General features: G+C 36.7%; 1 protein-coding gene across 2 annotated transcripts; it reads left to right on the top strand.

Moving 5' to 3' along the window:
* The first annotated feature begins 1,324 nt into the window (after positions 1-1,324).
* On the top strand, positions 1,325-18,666 carry mamdc2a (MAM domain containing 2a). Of its 2 annotated transcripts, XM_081365405.1 has the most exons (14): positions 1,325-1,480; positions 1,668-1,787; positions 6,394-6,644; positions 7,306-7,390; positions 7,862-7,999; positions 8,191-8,447; positions 9,979-10,072; positions 12,362-12,508; positions 12,715-12,980; positions 14,423-14,519; positions 16,530-16,685; positions 16,779-17,032; positions 17,216-17,300; positions 18,107-18,666. In XM_081365405.1, the coding sequence occupies exons 1-14, from the start codon at positions 1,450-1,452 to the stop codon at positions 18,166-18,168; spliced, it is 2,043 nt and encodes a 680-aa protein (XP_081221531.1). In that variant the 5' UTR covers positions 1,325-1,449; the 3' UTR covers positions 18,169-18,666. The 2 variants fall into 2 exon arrangements, with proteins under 2 accessions (XP_081221531.1, XP_081221532.1); XM_081365406.1 differs by lacking the exons at positions 17,216-17,300; positions 18,107-18,666 and having other exon boundaries at positions 16,530-16,681; positions 16,779-16,976.
* Positions 18,667-19,071: the final 405 nt, after the last annotated feature.

The raw sequence follows: 19,071 nt of genomic DNA, 5'->3' as shown, positions 1-19,071 counted from the left end.
TTACTGACTGCAATTATCTATCTATCTATCTATCTATCTATCTATCTATCTATCTATCTATCTATCTATCTATCTATCTATCTATCTATCTATCTATCTATCTATCTATCTATCTATCTATCTATCTATCTATCTATCTATCTATCTATCTATCTATCTATTTCTACAGAAACTATTCTAATAGTTTTATTTTTTAGTTAATAATAACAATGTACAATGTGAGTTAAAGGATGAAATATATATATTTGAGTGAAAAAAGCTCATATGACACAATCAATAAATATTTCTAAAATGCTGTGCATGTGTGTTTATAAGTGGAGTGCGTTCACAGTAAACATGCAGTGAATCGTCCTGCATCAGACTAAAACTAATAAAACTAATTGTTTCTTTCCTTCTTTTTTTTTCTTCTCTTTGTTTTGGAGACATTGGATGTTATATTAACAGTAGAAACCTCTACACGGAGGACAAAGCTCCACAGGTGTGATCCCTAGATGGGAATTGCCACAATCCTTGTGCATATGCAGTGGATTTGTTGCTCTGTGGATCTTGTGCCTGCAAGGATATTGCTGTAAAAAGCAACAGCCTCATGAACAACATTATTGAAAGCCTGCAGCTGGGTCTCTGTTGTTAACAATTCCAATTTTATTAGGCAGGTTAGAGAGAAGACAATGTTCCTAACATAAAATCCCATTCCCACCATGTATAGTGTACACTTTTTTTTTTTTTTAAACAAAATGACTTTGTTGCTTTTAACTTCACCAGACCAATGAACCACGCTCGTACTCCTGTGCTGGTAGGCTACTTCCTGACCTTGACAGTGGTTTGGTACAGTTAAAGACGAATTTTCCATTATCTCATGCTAATTTACTTCAAGGAAAATTAGGAGAAAAATGACATCCCTACTACTCCAGAAATGAGAATAGAAATTGTCCTGAAATTGTTCATATAGTCGTGCTCAAAAGTTTACATACCCCTAGGAGAATCTGCAAAATGTTAATTATTTTAACATAAGAGGGATCATACAAAATGCAAGTTGTTTTTTATTTAGTAGGCTACTATCCTGAATAAGATATTTTACATAAAAGATGTTTACATATGATAAGACAAAAAAAATAGCTGAATTTCATAAAAAAAAAGACCCCATTCAAAAGTTGACATATTGATTCTTAATAGGTAGCTACTGTGTGTCATTACTTGCATGATTAGAATTAGGCCTATGTGATTTCTGCAGACGTTTACACAGTGGCAAACTCTTTACTTAAGGGAGATCCATTGCCTGTACTGAAATAGAAACCTCAACAACCACTCCCTCCTCCCACTGTCTGTTCAGCACTGAGTCGAGAGTCAAGCATGGAGAGTGAATGCAGCGTTCGCAGTCACGCTGCCGTACGCTAATCTGCGTTAGTGGAAACTTCACTCTTCCACTCCAGCATCCCTGCAACTTTCGCTATGAGTTTGCTTCACTTCTCAACCCTTCTGGGTAGGTCACTTTTCTTAATGGAAAAAACTGTAATTGTCTGTTTGTTGCTGAATTGACTTTTTGTACATCTATCCCAGATAGGCTATAGCTATTATATATCTGGGATATTATAACATATTATAACAGAGCGAGTTAACTCTCGTTAAGACGTTAGTTTAGTGCTTATCTGATGTTATGTCATCCTCAGCAGTGGCTCTTCTAACGCGGGCTCAGACGCAGCTTTTGCGCGGCTCGTGCAGTTTTGACGCGGACAGCTGCGGCTACACGTCTGATCCCGCTTATGCTGCCTGGACCATGAACGAGGAAGGTATGAGAAGGGTTCAAGAACTTATGTAACCTACTGTTTTGCCAATTATTCTTTTTCTGCCCTAAAAGTGTCTGGTCATCAGAGACCGCAACTTGGTAGAAATCTCAAACTTAAAGAGATAGTTTATCCAAAAATGAAAATTCTGTCATTAATTAGGCTACTCACCCTCATGTCGTTCCAAACCCGTAAGACTTTCGTTAATCTTCAGAACACAAATGAAGATCTTTTTGATGAAATCTGAAAGCTTTCTGTCACTCCATTGATAGCTATGCAATACTACTTTGACACTTCAAAAAGTTCATTTGAGATCCAAAATTTTCTGAAGCATCACAATTGCTTTATATGATGAACAGATTGAATTTAGCCTTTTATTCACATGAACATTCATCAACTATGCAGCACGTTTGAGCTTTTGCAAGTTCCAATGAGGTTCTTTCTTGTGTGTAAAGCAGCATGTTTGAGCTTCTGCAAGAACCAATGAGGTTCATTCTCATGTTATGCACGTTTGAGCTTCAAGAGATTTGTTTTCGCATTTGATTCCTGCTTCCTGCTTAGCTACTGTTCGGACGCTCTTGCTTACTGCTCTGCACTTTGCTCTTGAGCTTCTGTTTATGTTCGCTGATCAATGTGATTGAGTCTCTTCTGAAAATTTTAATCCATTAATCCATTAATATGGATTAGTTTTACAATCTCTTCATGAACTTTTTGAAGCGTCAAAGTGGTAGTTGCGTAGCTGTCAATGGAGGGACAGAAAGCTCTCAGATTTTGTCAAAAAGATCTTTGTGTTTCAAAGGTGAACGAAAGTCTTTGGAACGACATGAGGGAGAGTAATTTTGGGTGAACTATCCCTTTAAGATTTTTCCAAAATCATTAGGCTGAAAAAAAAAACAGCCTTAAAGTCACTATGAATTCAAAATTGACAATTGTTTTTTGACAATTGTTGTTGATAAATGAAATGAATTATCTGTGCACATAATTTTTTTTTTTAAATGCATGTGCCCTTGTAATCTTTAATCAATATAACTTTCCCTTCCTTTTGCAAGGACATCTCTTCTCTTTGATGATATGTTTATAGGCGTGAGGTCTGGACTAGTGCTTAATTTGTAAACTATGAGGTCCCGGAACAATGGTGTGATGGATCTGGCAAGTTAGTGGGGTAGGGAAAGGTAACGGAACATATGCGCAATCAGTTGGGTTTCCATACAACTTTTTTACTGCCAATTTTGAAAATGCGCATATCCTGAAAAGAAACACTTGACATGTGAATAAACTCTCAGAATTAAAGGCATAGTTCTCTCAAAAATGAAAATTCTGTCATTATTTATTCACTCACAATTTGAGGGTGAGTAAATGATGACAGAATTTTCATTTTTAGGTGAACTATCCCTTTATCATATACATGTACTAGACGCCGATTATCTTGATGATATCTTGCATAAAGACATCTTTAAAATAGTTAATATAACTCAAACTCTTCATTAGAGTCCAAAAAAGTATTCTCATCGCTTCTTAACATTAAGGTTAAACCACTGGAGTCACATGGACTATTTTAATGATGTCTTTACTACTTTTCTGGGTCTTGAAAGTGGTCGTTGCGTTGCGTTGCTGTCTATGGAGAGGTCAGAAATGTCTTGGATTTCATAAAAAATATCTTCATTTGAGTTCCGAAGATGAATGAAGGTCTTATGGGTTTGGAACGACATGAGGGTGAGAAATTAATGACAGAATTTTCATTTTGGGGTGATCTAACCATTTACGGCTTGATGGTTGTAATCTGCACTTCACTGAGTGAGCCTGCTCTACATGATGGCATTATCTGATCTCTGTTCATTGGAACCAATGATTTCCATAGATTATTAATTGCACACTGGCCAGAGATGTTTCACAGATCATGCGTGCTATAACTCTTCTCAGTCCACCATCTCGCAAGTGACACATGTTACAAGACAGCTGTCATGCTATACCTTGCATGTTACTTGTCTTTGTATTTACCTTAATATTATTGTACTTTAAGCACAATGAGCACTTTCCATAACTGTACTTTTCGGCGCTCTGTTCTAAAAATAAGCTTTGTTATCATTACTTAAATTTTGTTTCTGTCCTCTGCCAAAAACTATGATGGTTGGTGAACAACTGGATGGGCTCAGCTGTTCTGGGGAAAACAGAGGAGATGCTTTAGAATGACTGTTGACCGAAGTATGATGAAAGAAGTGTAATCCAGTGAACATACCGTGGGCAGTTGTCTGGTGTCTCCTGCTTTTGGAGTGAGTTTTTCCCCACAGGTCAATAAAACAAGACTGGGCAATGTGTCTCTGTTTGGTTTCCTAGACAACACTAACTTTGTACTGGAAACACAGCAGAGACAGACGTCTTAGTTCTTGGAAAATGAAGGAACTTTACAAAATTTTTAATGAATGAATTAAGACAATGAGCCATTTGGGGGGGGGGGGGGGATTTGCAAAACCAGCAATGCAGGTTTGAGAGGTGGCGCCCCGCCAAGTCTCGCGAGAATCACGACTTGCTTTACGGCACGACGTCACATACTTCAACAACATATGAAGCAGCCTCTATGGAAGACACTAGCACGCAAAGAAAACGAAGAAAGCGCGATCGGAAGAGTGCAGAGACGGCTCTGCGTGAGTGGTATTTACGACAGTAACGTTAAATACAAGTACTCCACAGCGACTCTAGGGGGGCGCTGTTTGAGAAAAACGGAAACTGCACAGTGTGCCTTTAAATAATACCATTTAGAGCATCAGTCATATTCATTTATTTAATGTACAGGCAGCCAAAAACTATAAATGTAACAGAACATTTCTAGAAGGAGTTGAGATGGAAATTATGAGAAAAAACTGAATCTGGGGATCTGCTAACCTTGTTTCTCCAGACATTTTCAGCAGCTGTAGAAATCATTAAGGAATTTGAAGATGTACAACAGACATTCACGGAGTTCATCTTAACATTTAACCCTTTTTCTTTTTAAGAATCAGAAGGTGTCATGTGGAAGGAGGCTGATGACGAACCCAAAAGCAGACTGAATGCTCAGACACAGTTTATTGTGACAAAACAGAGAAAACAAAACCCACGAGGGGGCAAAACAAGGGCAAGACAGACGAGGGATGACTAAACTAGACTAACACTAGACAAACTTGACTATAACAGTAACAGGATCAAACATCTACTTAGACAAGACTCTCAACAGATTTACTCACGGACAGATCTCACATTGATTGACAATGAACCAGCACAGGACAGCAAACACAAGGGGATTAAATAGGGAACTAATGATAACATAACAGGTGACACTGGTGAAGTAATAATGAAGACTCAACAAGGGTAACAAGGGGGCGGGGTAACGTGACGAGACAACGCAAGCACATGGCCAAACAAATGGCCATGTGCTGCACATAAAAACATGGGCCTGTCATGATTCTGCCACAAGACAAGAGAAAATCAAGAACAAGATGGCAGAATCATGACAGAAGGAGGTGGGCTACTTCCAGCCACTGAATAACAGCTGCTGCAGTGAGGTTTGAGTGTGTAGCGAGAATTGCACTTTATCCTTTATTTGTTTCTTCACTAAATGCACTATAGTATACTTTGGTTTATAAGCGAACTAGTTAATCCCAAAGTATATCTCTTTTTTTTTATGTGAACACTAGGGTATGCATATAGTGTGCGTGATTTCATCATAAGGATGTCTGAATTAAGATGGAGCCACTTGTTTTACAGTAGAAAAAGAAACAACACCAATATAGTTCCACAAAATGGGGGCTAATTTCAATTGACCTTACAAAAGACATGACTTCACTATTTTAAACACCTACCTCAGAAGCTGATGTCATGGGTAGAAAAATGGGACATTAACGATTGGTATTTGCTCAAGGATTAAATATATGAGATCCCAAAAGAGGGACAAACCAAAGTGTAGACATTCTATGTGTTTTTGCAAGAGGTCATAAAGAGAGAAGAAAAAAAGGCATTGTTTTCATCTGGCACCTGGAATGAATCACCATGAGAACATCTGGAGGTATCAGTGATCACTGTAGCTAACGGCAGCAAACACACTTTTACATCATGTCGAGGTTTGATGCAGATTAAACGAGGAAATTGGATACGTTCACAACGTATATGATTACTTTACTTCTGACAGCTGATATTTCTTCTTTAATAAACTGTTTAAATGTCAACGTAACCTATTTCTGTGCTCTAAACAGTCGCTTTGTTAAAGTCAGAAGACTAAACGGGCTGTTAAATTACCATTTGAGTATCCCATCTGAGTCTCCGTTTGATGTGATTGCATGCACTTTATTTTGGAGAACCTGATACGGATCACACCTGTTTTTTGACACACAGTTTAAAATGGTGAAGTAGTCGCCCATTCATTTCATTACGTTTTTAAGAGGTCTCTGTTCATTACTGATGACCCCGTGAGACCCTGGATCATTAGATTGATTTGAATTCCAGGATCTGAAAACCCAGATCCATTGTTTTATCCTGCAATGAAATTAACAGGACTAAATGTAAACTGAATGTTAAATTTTGGAAGTGTTTCTATTCTGTTCTTAGACCAATATTGAAATTATGACTCTTCTGTTTTTTTCAGGTCGCTTCATCACAGCAGATTCGTCATCTTTTGGTGAGAAAGAAAAGTATGTCCTGGTCAGCCCAGAGCTGGAGCTCAGAGACTGGAGCTGTATGCGGTTGGTCTATCAGATCTCAGGCTCAGGCTCTCTTCAACTGCACTTGCGACCCGAGGGCGAGAACTTTGACTACGTGTTATGGACGGCGGAGAAACCCTCAGACAGTTGGCTCATTGCTAGCGTGGACCTCCGTAATATGTCTGGGGCTTACCAGGTATCTGCCTGACATGGCACAGTCACTTCTGTGTTCGAATGCAAAGGAATTCAAGGGGGTTGTGTGTGTGTGTGTGACATAATGTAGTCAAGACTATACATAGTTTGCTTGAGAACCATTATCTTAAAAGAGAGTTTGAGTGGAGCTGAGTGAACAAAAGAGCCCTTTGTAAATACTACAGTGGATACGTCTCTCCCTTGATCAGACAAGCGCTTGTACTACTACACAAATAGTAATTCAGTGTTTTTGGGAATTACATTTGGAAAGACAGACTGAGCGTAATACTTGCCCTTTATAAACAAAGGAATAGAAATTGACTTTGTTTAATAACAATTGTAATGAGCTATGACTGGAAAGAAAGTGGATCTATTATGCTAGTTTTGACTTGAGATGTGTGATGTAAACCTTCTGATGTTATATTTACTCTAAAATTAGATTGTGTGTAAAACTGAAGCTGTGTTTGATTTATGATTTATTGAATCACTGAAAGAGAGTGAAGAGGTTGTGCCCTGTCATAATGAGTTAGATAAAGATTGTTTTATAGGGTTTGGATAATAAAATAAACATTTTGTCTGTTGATAGCGATCGGTGCATATTTAACTGTTGCAGCCCAAACTGTTTCATTTCTCTTTGTTTATTACTTTTTGACTTTTACTTTTAGCTATTATTTGAGGCTAAACCCAGCAGAGGAATGGGAAATAGCGTTGCTGTTTTTGAAATACACATCATCCCTGGATACTGTATAGGTAAATCTTCAGATTTTATACTCTTAACCAGTACAATGGACCACAGCATCCATGATGCTTTAAAAATCCAAACTTTGTGCAGGAATACCATGTTGTGCTAATATTTTTTTTTGTCATGCCCTACTTTTTCAAAGCAGAAAAACTTCTGCACCCCCTTGCAATTTGATCTGATTTAACAATAACAACTGAAACAAAAGCATGAAGCATAAAATATGTTAAATATTTTTAATTGAAAAACTTCTGTAACACTAATTTTCTGCATTTAGTTCCAGCTTTATATTTTGAGTAATATCACTGAATAACAAAAAAAATAAAATAATAATAACTGAGCTTTTTGTAGGTTCTGTAATTTGTGCGTGTGTGTATCCAAACCCATTTGATTTCATTCCTGAAAGGTATGAGGGACGAGAGGATGATGATTGTAGCTGTAAACTCAAAACACGTTAATAATAATCTTTCATTTCTCTTTAGAGTGCAACTTTGAGGAGCATCACTTGTGTGGCTACAGTAATCAGTGGAATCCCAATGTAAACTGGTATGTGGGTGGGAGTTTGGCCCGGGACCCTCAGTCAAACCTTCCAGATGACCACACCATGAACAATGAAAGAGGTAATAATACAGACTGACAGAATAGCTCCACTGCACACGTGCAAGAGCTGGAATGAATCAAACCAGGCTCTCCAACAATACAATAGCTTTTCTCAACCCACAATCCTCTTGGTTTGGAGCTTGCTTACTCTTCTACCCCGAGGAATGTGCTTTGTGAATATGCTTTGTTTAATTTTTCCACTCTGAACTAGGTCACTACATGTATGTGGATTCGATTTATGCTAAAAGGTTCCAAGAGGTGGCCAAGTTGGTGTCACCAATGACTACCACTTCAATGGCAGGATGCTTGTCCTTTTACTATCAACGGGACCAAGCCATTGGGAATTTCTTCTCAGTCTTCACTAAGGACCAGCTGGGCCACTATGAAGAGATATGGAGACCTGATGTGTATGCAACCTCACATTGGAAGTTAGTGCAAGTGGATATAAAGGCACCACATCCTCTAGAGGTCAGTGAATTTTGTATGTATCACTGCATTGCGAGACAGATTTTGAGAGACAGTATGGTGACATTAGACAAAAACACCACTTTAAATATAAACTGTACGCCAATAGAATAGAAAAAAAAGGTGCATTTAGTTTCCATCAAAAAAAAAAAATCCATTTAAACAATTGAATTGCTGTTAATTTAAAATAATCTCTTATAAAGTAAAATTAAACACAACAGTTATTTTAGCCTGGGATAAATCCAGGAGACCTTTTCTTCACAACTTTTTGCTCATGTTCTGCACTACAGGTCACAGCAAATGCATGAACGCAGTACAGAACATTCACATGTTGATACTATCCATATGTAAGCTTTCTACTTAATAGTACAAGTTTTAACTACCCAAAACATACTAAAGCCATTTGCAAATACACTATCATGGCTTAAGAGCTGTAGTTCCCACATGTATACGCAAGAACACTATCCTAACAAGACTAGCACCTATTTATAAAAGGGGCCTATTGCACGGTTAACATATATAAGACGTTGTGCAGACTTATGTCATGTTATAGATGGCAAGTTTAAGTCAAACAATTATGAATTAATGCTCTATGAAGGGTTCTTTACACCCTCTATATAAATATATTTTGAACTCCAGTAGATGAATGGCTAACACTTATGCAATAATTTTCAATAATAGATTAGTAGATTTTTGTTAATGTACATTAAGTTAGTAACGAATGTCATTAACTTAGACTAATATTCATATTATGACATTAGTAACTAATTGGAATATATACTGTCGTTCAAAAGTTTGGGGTTGGTATGATTTTTAAATATTTTGCTGAATTTTCAGCAGCCAGGACTTCAGTCTTCATGTATGTGTATAGTCTTTACCGACCAATTTAATGCATTCATGGAGTATACGTTTTTGCCAAAAAAACCCAGAAAAACCTCACTGACTCTATACCGTTCAAAAGTTTGGGGTCAGTAAGTGTTTTAAAGGTGTATATTTTCTGTAACCAAATCAAATATAAATAGTTTTACTGAAAACTGACCATATAAATGTAATCAAAACTGCTTTGATTATGAACTGTAATAAATGTAACAGATACCTTTGGTAATTTTCAAATATAGTTCAAAGGTTGATCTATTTCAAACCATACATAACGTCATCTCTGTACTGGGGAAAATGGGAGTGTTTATTTTGCATTGTAAGAATAGTATAAACATGAAGTGAAGAGCTAGCGCTATAGCTGCCATGTTTGAGTGTGAGCAGCCAACTCTGGGAGACAATGTAAATAATGAGAGTGGGAGTGTGTGTGGAGTCTGGAGATTCTCTCCAGCAGATGAGTTCACCGTCTGAAGTGTTAATACTAATGCACCACTCTTTGAACCTTTTGAAAAATTGCTTTTACACTGAGTTACAAACTAAATCCATTTAAAACTTTTCAGTTTTCAAAATTAATTAATCATTTTGGGGACTGTTGTTTCCTTCGTGTTGGGTACTTCATTTGTCTGATTTAGACTGATTAGTGTATTTGGATTACTAGGTGGTGTTTGAGGTGGCGTTCAACAGTGCCCGTGGTGGATATGTTGCTCTGGATGACATTTCTTTCTCATCAGAGTTTTGCCACACAGAGACAGGTCAGTGCGGTGCTGTTGCATAATAAGCACTAAACACGACTTATGCAACTGTGTATAATCCCAAACATCACAATACAGCTGTTTACAGATCTCGAAACCACTAGCAAGTTTTATGGTTTAATTTCAACAATCACTGTAACCTGGTAAACACGTTATCTCTTTTGTAGACATGTCTTTTTGGTTGGGATTCTGTAGTCAGTATTACTTAGAGGTGCAGTAAGCGATTTCTGAGAAACACTGCTGATATTTGAAATTGATACCCAAACAAACAGACTAAGGGAAAAGAAACACATCCCTCCCTTCATTGCTCCCAAAATAACGAACATGCTATGCAACACAGGAATTGCCCAAGTATGGATGAATCAGCCTTGATTCAACAACAATAGCAAACTGTACCTCAGCATATTTCGGTTCTGTGAAACATAACAAAACCAGAGTTACTCACGTATCGTGCAGAAACAAAGCAACCTCGGCGTCCATTTTCAGGCCTTCCTACTCTCTCATGTCTCTCCAGATCTAGAAAGCTTTTTCAATATTAACGGGGGTCCTAGCCCTCGCCTGATCATAACCCTTCTTCCAATTGTATTCCTCTGACCTTTTAACTCTTTGGTAATATCTCATCCTTCTCTCTTTCTATAGTCTTTCTACAAAATTTCCCACTTGCTCACTCTCTCTCCTCCCCCATCATATGCACCCCTATTTCTGATTGGCTGCAAGATTTTTTTGGTGCTCGGTCTGATCGCTCAATGATTCTCCTATGTACACAGCCAGGACTATGTACAAGCACAATTTTTTTTTAAGCATGCACACAGAACAGATATCTATAAAATATTTATGGCGTTGATTTCAGTTTTCAAACTGCAAATCATAAAAATTCCAATCATTATTACATATTCTGTTTTTTTTTGTTTTTTTCAGTACTTGCTCTGCAGTAAATCGCTGAACCATTTTAAGTTTTGCTGATGATACTTCCTATTCTTTTGTTTTCTGCCTGCGGTAACTATGAGTGAAATGTCACTTCATCATTGTGTATCAGACACTGTCACCTTGTGGAGTAAAGGTGAATTGCACTTATTCAGTCATCAGAGACTTAGTTATTGTTGTGCAGAAAAAATATACTTACACTGTTACACACCTCAGGTCATTAGCAACCCTATACAATTTTTACAAAAAATGGATGGGAAAACAGGCATTCTTTTATCATTATTTTTTTTCTTGTCATATTGTTTATAATTAATTGATTGATGAATATTAAAAAGGTTGGTGTCTAACTTTAAAACATTTATGAGGAAGAGGGTAGTGAATGACGTCCCGGGTCACTAAAGACCTGAGGTATGCGTGGGTTAATACATAGGGTTCAACTGGACTAAAGGCTCCTCATGGTAAAATACCTTTTTGATTAGATTTTTTCTCATATCATCGAATGACAACAAAAACCACCATTGCACTTTCTTGAACACGTGGTTATTGCTATGCACTGCAAAATACTGATCTATGAGGTCATGTAATAGGGAAGTTGAGGTAATTTTCAACAATCTAATGCCAATTCGTAGCTATTTTACGTTTTGGCGAATTGGTGGCTTATTCGTACAATCTAATTTATACGATTTGTAATATCTGTGTACGCCCTACTGACGGTTATGTTTAGGGGTGAACATTCATGCTTTTTTTTTTTTTAAGTGTACGTTTTCGTACGATTCACATTGTACGAATTCATACGAAATCGCCACCTCGTAAAATAGTTCCGCTTTCCTGTGAGATCAGGTTGTAATTTGATCTAACATGTAGGCCAACTTCTTTAAAAATATTTCTGATTTATGTAGCTAATGAGAATTGATGAAATTAACACATATTATGAGATTTAAAAAAAACTTATTTATGTGTTTCAGTGAATCAATAATTTGTCAGTAATTGTTGATTAAGTGAAAGGCATTAAGGATAAAAAGTCCCCTTGAATAAAGTTGCCTTTATGTTCAAAACAACCGTCTTACCTTTACAAAAATGTTGCTCCACCAATATTCAATTACAAGAAATATGTTTTTTCACCATCATATACTTTGGGATAGAAAGTAGTCCCATTTTTTTTTCAGAGGGGCCTTCAGTTTTGTACCCTACAACCTAAAACAGCCTATAAGTGGCTGCTTAAAAGGAAATTTTCTTGTTGTTGTCCTGTTATAGCAACCACATCGACTTTCCCTTTAGTCAGCAGTTTACATGCGTTTTACAGAAAATCTGTGCATGTGGGAGATGCTCATGATGTGAGTCTGTTTCATGTGACTCATGTTTCAGAGCCAGCGTTTGACCCTTCTGTTGCAAACTGTGACTTTGAGGAGGGGCTGTGTCAGTATTATCAGGACCAGACCGGAGGTTCAGTGTGGAACATGGTCTCTGTGAAACCAAATGTTTACCGCATCGGTGATCACACCACAGGCACTGGTGCGGAAGTGAGACTGTTTTTTTTTCATAAAATCACCAAATTTGTGACATATCATATATTTACATTTACTAGCTATATGTTTTTTATGCACATTTTAAATTGAATTGATCAGTACTCATAATAAATAAATATTAATATGAACAAAGAACCATTTGACTATTTATTTAAAATGTATGTCTCTTATGTCTGTCGATTATATCCACAGGGTCTTTTCTGCTGACCAACACTCGTTACTCCTCACGTCCAGGGTATGTGGGTCGTCTTTTTGGACCATCCCTGCCAGGGAACCATAAATACTGCCTCAGGTTCTACTATGCCTTGCATGGGTTCATGAAATTAGATAATGCTCTGGCTCTCTATATCTATGATGAAAACAACGTAGCTCAGGAGAAAATTTGGACCGTGTCTGAGAGGTCTAGAGATGTTTGGACAGAGGTGGAAGTCACCTACTTAAAGCCCATGTCTACTAAGGTAAGTTTAAAATGAATGGGTTGTTGGTAAATACGGTATGTTTCTTCAAGACTGGGTTCTGTTGATGATCATGGCTGCTTTTAATTTTTTATATACTGTATACACCTCCGTTCCAAATTTTAGAGTCTATAAGTTATTATGATTTGTAATATTTCACAATATCGACGTTTTACTGTATTTTTTTTATCAAATAAATGCAGCCTTGGTGAGCATAAAAAACAGTTAAACAGTTGTGTAAATTGTGTGATGATGAACAGCATGAAGGTTTAAGTGTTCTTCAGATTAGAGGTGATAGAAGGACGTTGTCCTAGTACAAATTCAGTTTTAATACTTTTTTATTTTAGTAAAGTATTTTCTTGTCACTTCCAAATGATAAGCCCTAACAAATCTTATCCTGGACTTTGGGTCAACCCTGTGTGTGAATTCCTGTTGTAATCTCAGGGATCTCAGTTCTGATAACTGAAGAGCAAGACTCTTTTTAATGGAGAGTCTGTGGCAGGCAAACAACATCAAAACTCCATTATTAGAGCTTCCATTTGTGGAATATTTTGTGCTTCCTCAAAATGTCAAAGCCATTTAAGAGAAAACCACAGAAAAATCAGTTTCTGTAAATGTTAAATAAAAATTACGTTGGTTATGAATTGTCTCTTTTAAAATAATATTAGAAATTAACTATTCAAGTAACTCTTAAAGGTACACTATGTTTGTCCCTCTAGTGGTAAAAAAAAAACTGCATGCATTTTGCAGAAGAACATTGTTTTGGTTGTGCTTTGGCTTTGTGCGGATGAATATGGTGATCCTACTGCTCATAAAACATTCACTACTAGGCTTAAGAGATATAATTAGTTTTGATGGAAATTGGAAAGTATCTCAAGCTGCCTAGCTAAAGATGTTACTGTGCATACCCATTATAAATTCCAGCCCAGCGCTACAACAACCATAATAAAATGATCCTCCACAACAGATAACGCTTCACAATGAACTCTGTTAGAGTTCCATGTCAACCTTTCTCTCTTGTTGTGACAACTAACTTATGCCACTCCCACACCATATATGCATCAAAGTAGCCGGAGCAACTTTTCTCTGTTTACAGATATGATGAGACGCACACATGCGAATGACGTATGTACACAATTTCCTGCTAAAAAACAACATCCTGATAGATCTAAAATATAAACACTTATAATAGGCTTAACATAGTGAATCAGGGTAATACAAAACAAACTTTGGGAGAAGGAGTGATTATGTATTGATTCATTATTTAAATTTTGTAATTTTTTTAACAAAATAAAAGTTAAATAGTGTACCTTAATTGACCGTTTTTGCTTTTTTCTTGAGTAAAATGATGTGCTATATTACAGGAGATTAGGACTACTCAACTATGATCTCTCTATTTTAGCTTTATTTGTCATTATGTAACTTTTTATTAACTTTCCTTTAAGGTAGCATTTGTCAGCATCTGCAGAAACTTCTGGGACTGTGGAGTTGTGTCTCTCGATGACATCTCAGTGACCCTTGGAGACTGTCGGGTTGCTACAGGTACTTCTACCCTTTTAACAGCGAAAAGCCCTATTCAGATGGCAGTTGTGTTCCATGGTTAGAGTTAATTCCAGCTTTTTTTCCTTTTTCCTCCCACCACACACAAGGAATTTTAAAAACCTTCCAAAAGAAAGTTTTCACTAGAATTGTTTTGGACCAATACTTTATTGTGCTTTTCTTATGAACAAAGTTACCAGCATTAACACTGACAAATGTTCACTGACTTAATTGGAGGATATAACTGATAACAAATATAAAGTGGAAAAGTGGATATACACAAGAGAAACAGATACACATACATAAAGAATAACAATAATAAAATAACTAAATACATGATGTTAGAGATGATTTACAGGCAGAAAGTGCCTGTTGAAATAAAGATTAGTAAGGTGTCTATTAAAATAAAAGGAAACATATAAAATAAAACCAAAAAAAGAGAACCTGCATCTACATCATGGTGTACTTTCCTATCCTATTACTTTAGATCACTTAAGTTTTAAGAATAGAAATCTAGAAATCAAGCTGTCATGAGTTCGGTTCCAGTGCATAATAGTTGTAATCTTTGCTCGATTGATTAAGGCAGTGGATCGCTCCAAACGAACAATATCTATAAAATAGGACAACCATTGCTGTTTTGACAAAGAATTAGGAGGAAACCAAGAACTAATGATAGTTTTATTGGCATTGGCAGCTGTTAACCCAGATAAGAAAGTCTGTTTTTGATTTAAAGTTAAGGTTACAGATAGATGAGACATCATTAAGAAGGAAAATACATGGCTCAGGATCAATTGTCAAAAGACTGAAACATTTTACCAAATTGTTTCCCAATCAAAACTGTGATCCTGCGCTCCAAGCTCTCTGTCCCAAATTCAGGTAATACCCAGAGTTCCACATTTCTCCATGACAAGACTACCATAAATAATAGAGACCTTGGCTGTTTTCCCCTTCATGGATTCAAACCAATGAGCCATGGGGTGAGATGTCAAAGGTCTGTCCCAAGGAACTCCATAAGCCTTAAGTGAAAATACAAGAACCATGAGAATCCAGGTAGATTATAACAAGACTGCAGATCCCGGAGTGTCCTTAACCCTGTGTCCTCATAAATATTCTCTAACGTGTTAATGCCTCTATCTGACCACAACAAACAAGTATGCTTTCATGTCTCATAATAGGTAATAATTGTTCCAGATAGGAGACTGCATGCAAAATTTCGATTAATAATCAACATAATATTTTTGCACCAGATATATCATACCATACATATCATGTAGATATTGAATTAGCTATAATTGGACCAAATTCTTTAGAGGCTTTTTAAAATTTAATTCCTGAAAATAGCACATCCAGCAATCTATCGTTTTTACAAACGTCACTTAATAATTGTGGTGAAACATCCTCTAATGTTGGAAAATTTCAATGAATAAATGTATTTATCATGTATATATTTACACATGCTCACTTTAATGGAGAACAACTAAAGATATAATGTGTGCCTTTTCATTCATAAAAGTGTAAAGAAAAAAAGTTATGCTTGGTATTGGTTCTTTCTTTTAATAATAAAACCGACTCATAAGGGTTAGTCTAAAACTGTCCCCATATTGAGAATTATCCCAAATGATAACATGGTGTTTGACCCAGTTGTGTTGCAACATGATAACATGGAAGTGAAACCCATGACTTGTAAAAAATTTAAGCAACTGATTGCTCTATTAAAGGGTAAACTCTATTAGGTTGCTTGGCAGAAGTTACTTGTCAGTTGTGAGCACGTTTTAAACAATGTGGCTTAAGAAATGGGCAAGGCCCTCGTCTAAGGTTCTTAAATATTCTGTTTATAGGCATATATTCCCTGGCAATTGAGAACATCTGCCCTCACAAACATAGACATTAAATAGGCAGTGCCGGCTGCGGTGAATAGAAATAGACAAGCTTTTAACCATTTCACTCACGTGTAGTGTGGTAATATGTACTTTACTGTCCTAAAACAGGTCAACCTTTTTATGCTCTGTTTAGGACCCTTAAATCCTCCTCCTGGACACTGTAACTTTGAAACTGGGGACTGCGGCTACACTCAGAAAAAGAAAGTTAAGAAAGGACATTGGTTGCGGATCAGGGGACAGACACCCACATCTTACACAGGACCCAAGGGGGACCACACCTTAGGGGTAGGTGAGTCAGATTTATACTTCAGCTTGAAATGCTTTATTAACTGCTGATGTCATGAGACAGCGCACACTAAGTCTTTCCTGCTCTGACTTCAAGGCTACTTCATGTACATTGAGGCATCTCACATGTTACACAAGCAGTCAGCCCAACTGATGTCCACTGAGCTGAGGGGTTCGACCAGCCCTCAGTGTCTGATCTTCTTCTACCACATGCATGGCTCAGGCACTGGCACCCTGAGCGTCCTGCTGCATAAGGGGGACAAGGAGAGATTGCTTTGGACAAGACAAGGAGAACAAAGTGTGTCCTGGATGAAAGCCACAGTGGATTACGAGTGTTACACAAGGCATTGGGTTAGAAACACGCTCCTACTCCCTTTCTTGTTGAAAAATGTCTTTGAAAAAATGATTTTATAATGTTCACATCAAAGCAACCATTTGATCACTGAGAAGATGGTGCTTGAAGTGCCAGGAAGGTCACTGTGTTACTTTTTTTTTGCATGAGAAATAAAGTCATGTGTCCCTAATTGTTTGCAGATTATATTTGAAGCCATTAGAGGATCTTCAGTGAGGAGTGACATTGCAATCGATGATATTGTGTTTAAAAAGGGACCATGTAAAGGTGAGTGAACAAAACTGTTTACCATAACGACAACACAATGGTTTTTAAATATATTTTAAATGACTACTATGTCATAAAAAGGTCAAATTATCTGATATTTTAGGAGAGTTATTGACCTTGACACAGTCATAAGCATCTGCAGAGTTCCTCTCTATGATGTCATTTCCTGTTTTACATTTTTTCCTGCATATTTCTACATGTTGGTTGGACCATGTGTAATAATAATAATTATAATGATAATATAGTAAAAAAAAAAAAAAAAAAAAATCATTTTAATACGATTTATTCTGTATTAAGATATCAGGACAGTTGTATTACCCCCAAACAAGATCAAGATGAAATTCAATGAAATATTAAAGACATGGTCATTTAAAAAAAAGGTTTATTAAGTCATTGTATGTGTGACCTGCATTTTTAGGTATTTTATATTTTATTTTTGTATATTATTAAACTTTTTATATTTTTGAATAAATTAATATATAGGATTAAAAAACGTGGTATAGTAAGTGAATTCAAATACATAACCTGAAGGTTGAACAGGAAGTGTCAGTGATTCATGCATCGCCTCATCCTCAGATTGTTTTATTTGATGTATTGCAGTAGGTTGTGTGAGGTCAGTCGACTGAACTGCAGTAAAAGGCAGGTGGTTTCTTCAGGGAGGTTCTCATTGGAGTTTGTCTATGGAGGGATAACATACTGTTACCATATCTGATTCTGTTTCCTGAGGAAGCAGTAATATGGGACGCTGTAAGAGATATGTTGTTTATACTGTGCATAACTCTCTCTTTCTTTCTCTCTTTCTCTAGATCCTGGAGACAGTGTCCCATACTCAGGCTTCTCTGAAAATTTTAATGAAATTGAGTACTAACCGATTCCCAGGCTGATATATTTTCATTTGTGTGTCACTGGGGACAGGGAGACTGGGAGAGAGAAAAGAACATTTGTTACCTAGACTCAACAGTGTTCTGCAGATTCTGGCCATGCATGACTTCATGGAAAGACACACGTTTCATTGTTCCTTATTATAGGTGGTATGATGTGTCTATAGGTCTTGATATAGTCACTATGATTTTTTATTTTTTTTTTACCTTTGAGACAGTTTGGGGACGGTCTTATTTTTGTGTATTTTGTGTAAGGAATATCAGAAAATACTTTTTAATTTTTGTAATGTGTTGACATTGCTTAGCGGCATGCTGCTGGGTAGCAATTTTCAGTTTCTGTTTGCTGAGGTGAATGTTTTCTTATTTGTTTTGACACTGATCAGTGTCCAGAGATAAAGCTTGTTTGGACTAATGGCAAAGTTCAGGTCATGGGTTGTATACAGTACATTCTCACTCACAATGTTACATTTATTAAACAACTTTTTAAAAATTAAAATGTCTTTGTCAGGTCTTGTATATTCCCATCAGAATCACAATACTGCTAACTCTCTTGCAATCTCCCATCAAACCATCAAGAAATACAAGAGAAGCTGTCCTGAAGCTGTTGTGACGTTCATTTCCTCTTATTATTCACCGCCATCTAGTGGAATATGTGTGTTATGGAAAACATAAAACCTGGTTGAGCCAATACTAACCAGATTCTGGGAAAATACAGTTATAAACAATGCTACTAAATATTTTTTTCTGACCTATATACAGAGATTTCGTGTTTGCTTTCCTTAGTTTTGTGTTATCATCAACTAAAAGATCTGTTATCTCACAATACTACATTACCCATGATTCACAAAAAACAGGTCGAACTTGCTTTTGCATTCATGAACGTTCAGCAA

Source organism: Scardinius erythrophthalmus (genome assembly GCF_964197995.2).
Source record: "Scardinius erythrophthalmus genome assembly, chromosome: 5".
NCBI lineage: Eukaryota > Metazoa > Chordata > Actinopteri > Cypriniformes > Leuciscidae > Scardinius > Scardinius erythrophthalmus.
The sequence above is the reverse complement of the archived record's forward strand: the minus strand, read 5'-3'. Positions and strand labels throughout refer to the sequence as shown.

Coding starts and splice junctions, on each gene's coding strand:
- mamdc2a (XM_081365405.1), top strand. CDS start 1,450: ATGAGTTTGCTTCACTTCTCAACCCTTCTGG. Junction 8,448..9,978: donor AGGCACCACATCCTCTAGAG/GTCAGTGAATTT, acceptor TTGGATTACTAG/GTGGTGTTTGAGGTGGCGTT. Junction 10,073..12,361: donor GTTTTGCCACACAGAGACAG/GTCAGTGCGGTG, acceptor CTCATGTTTCAG/AGCCAGCGTTTGACCCTTCT.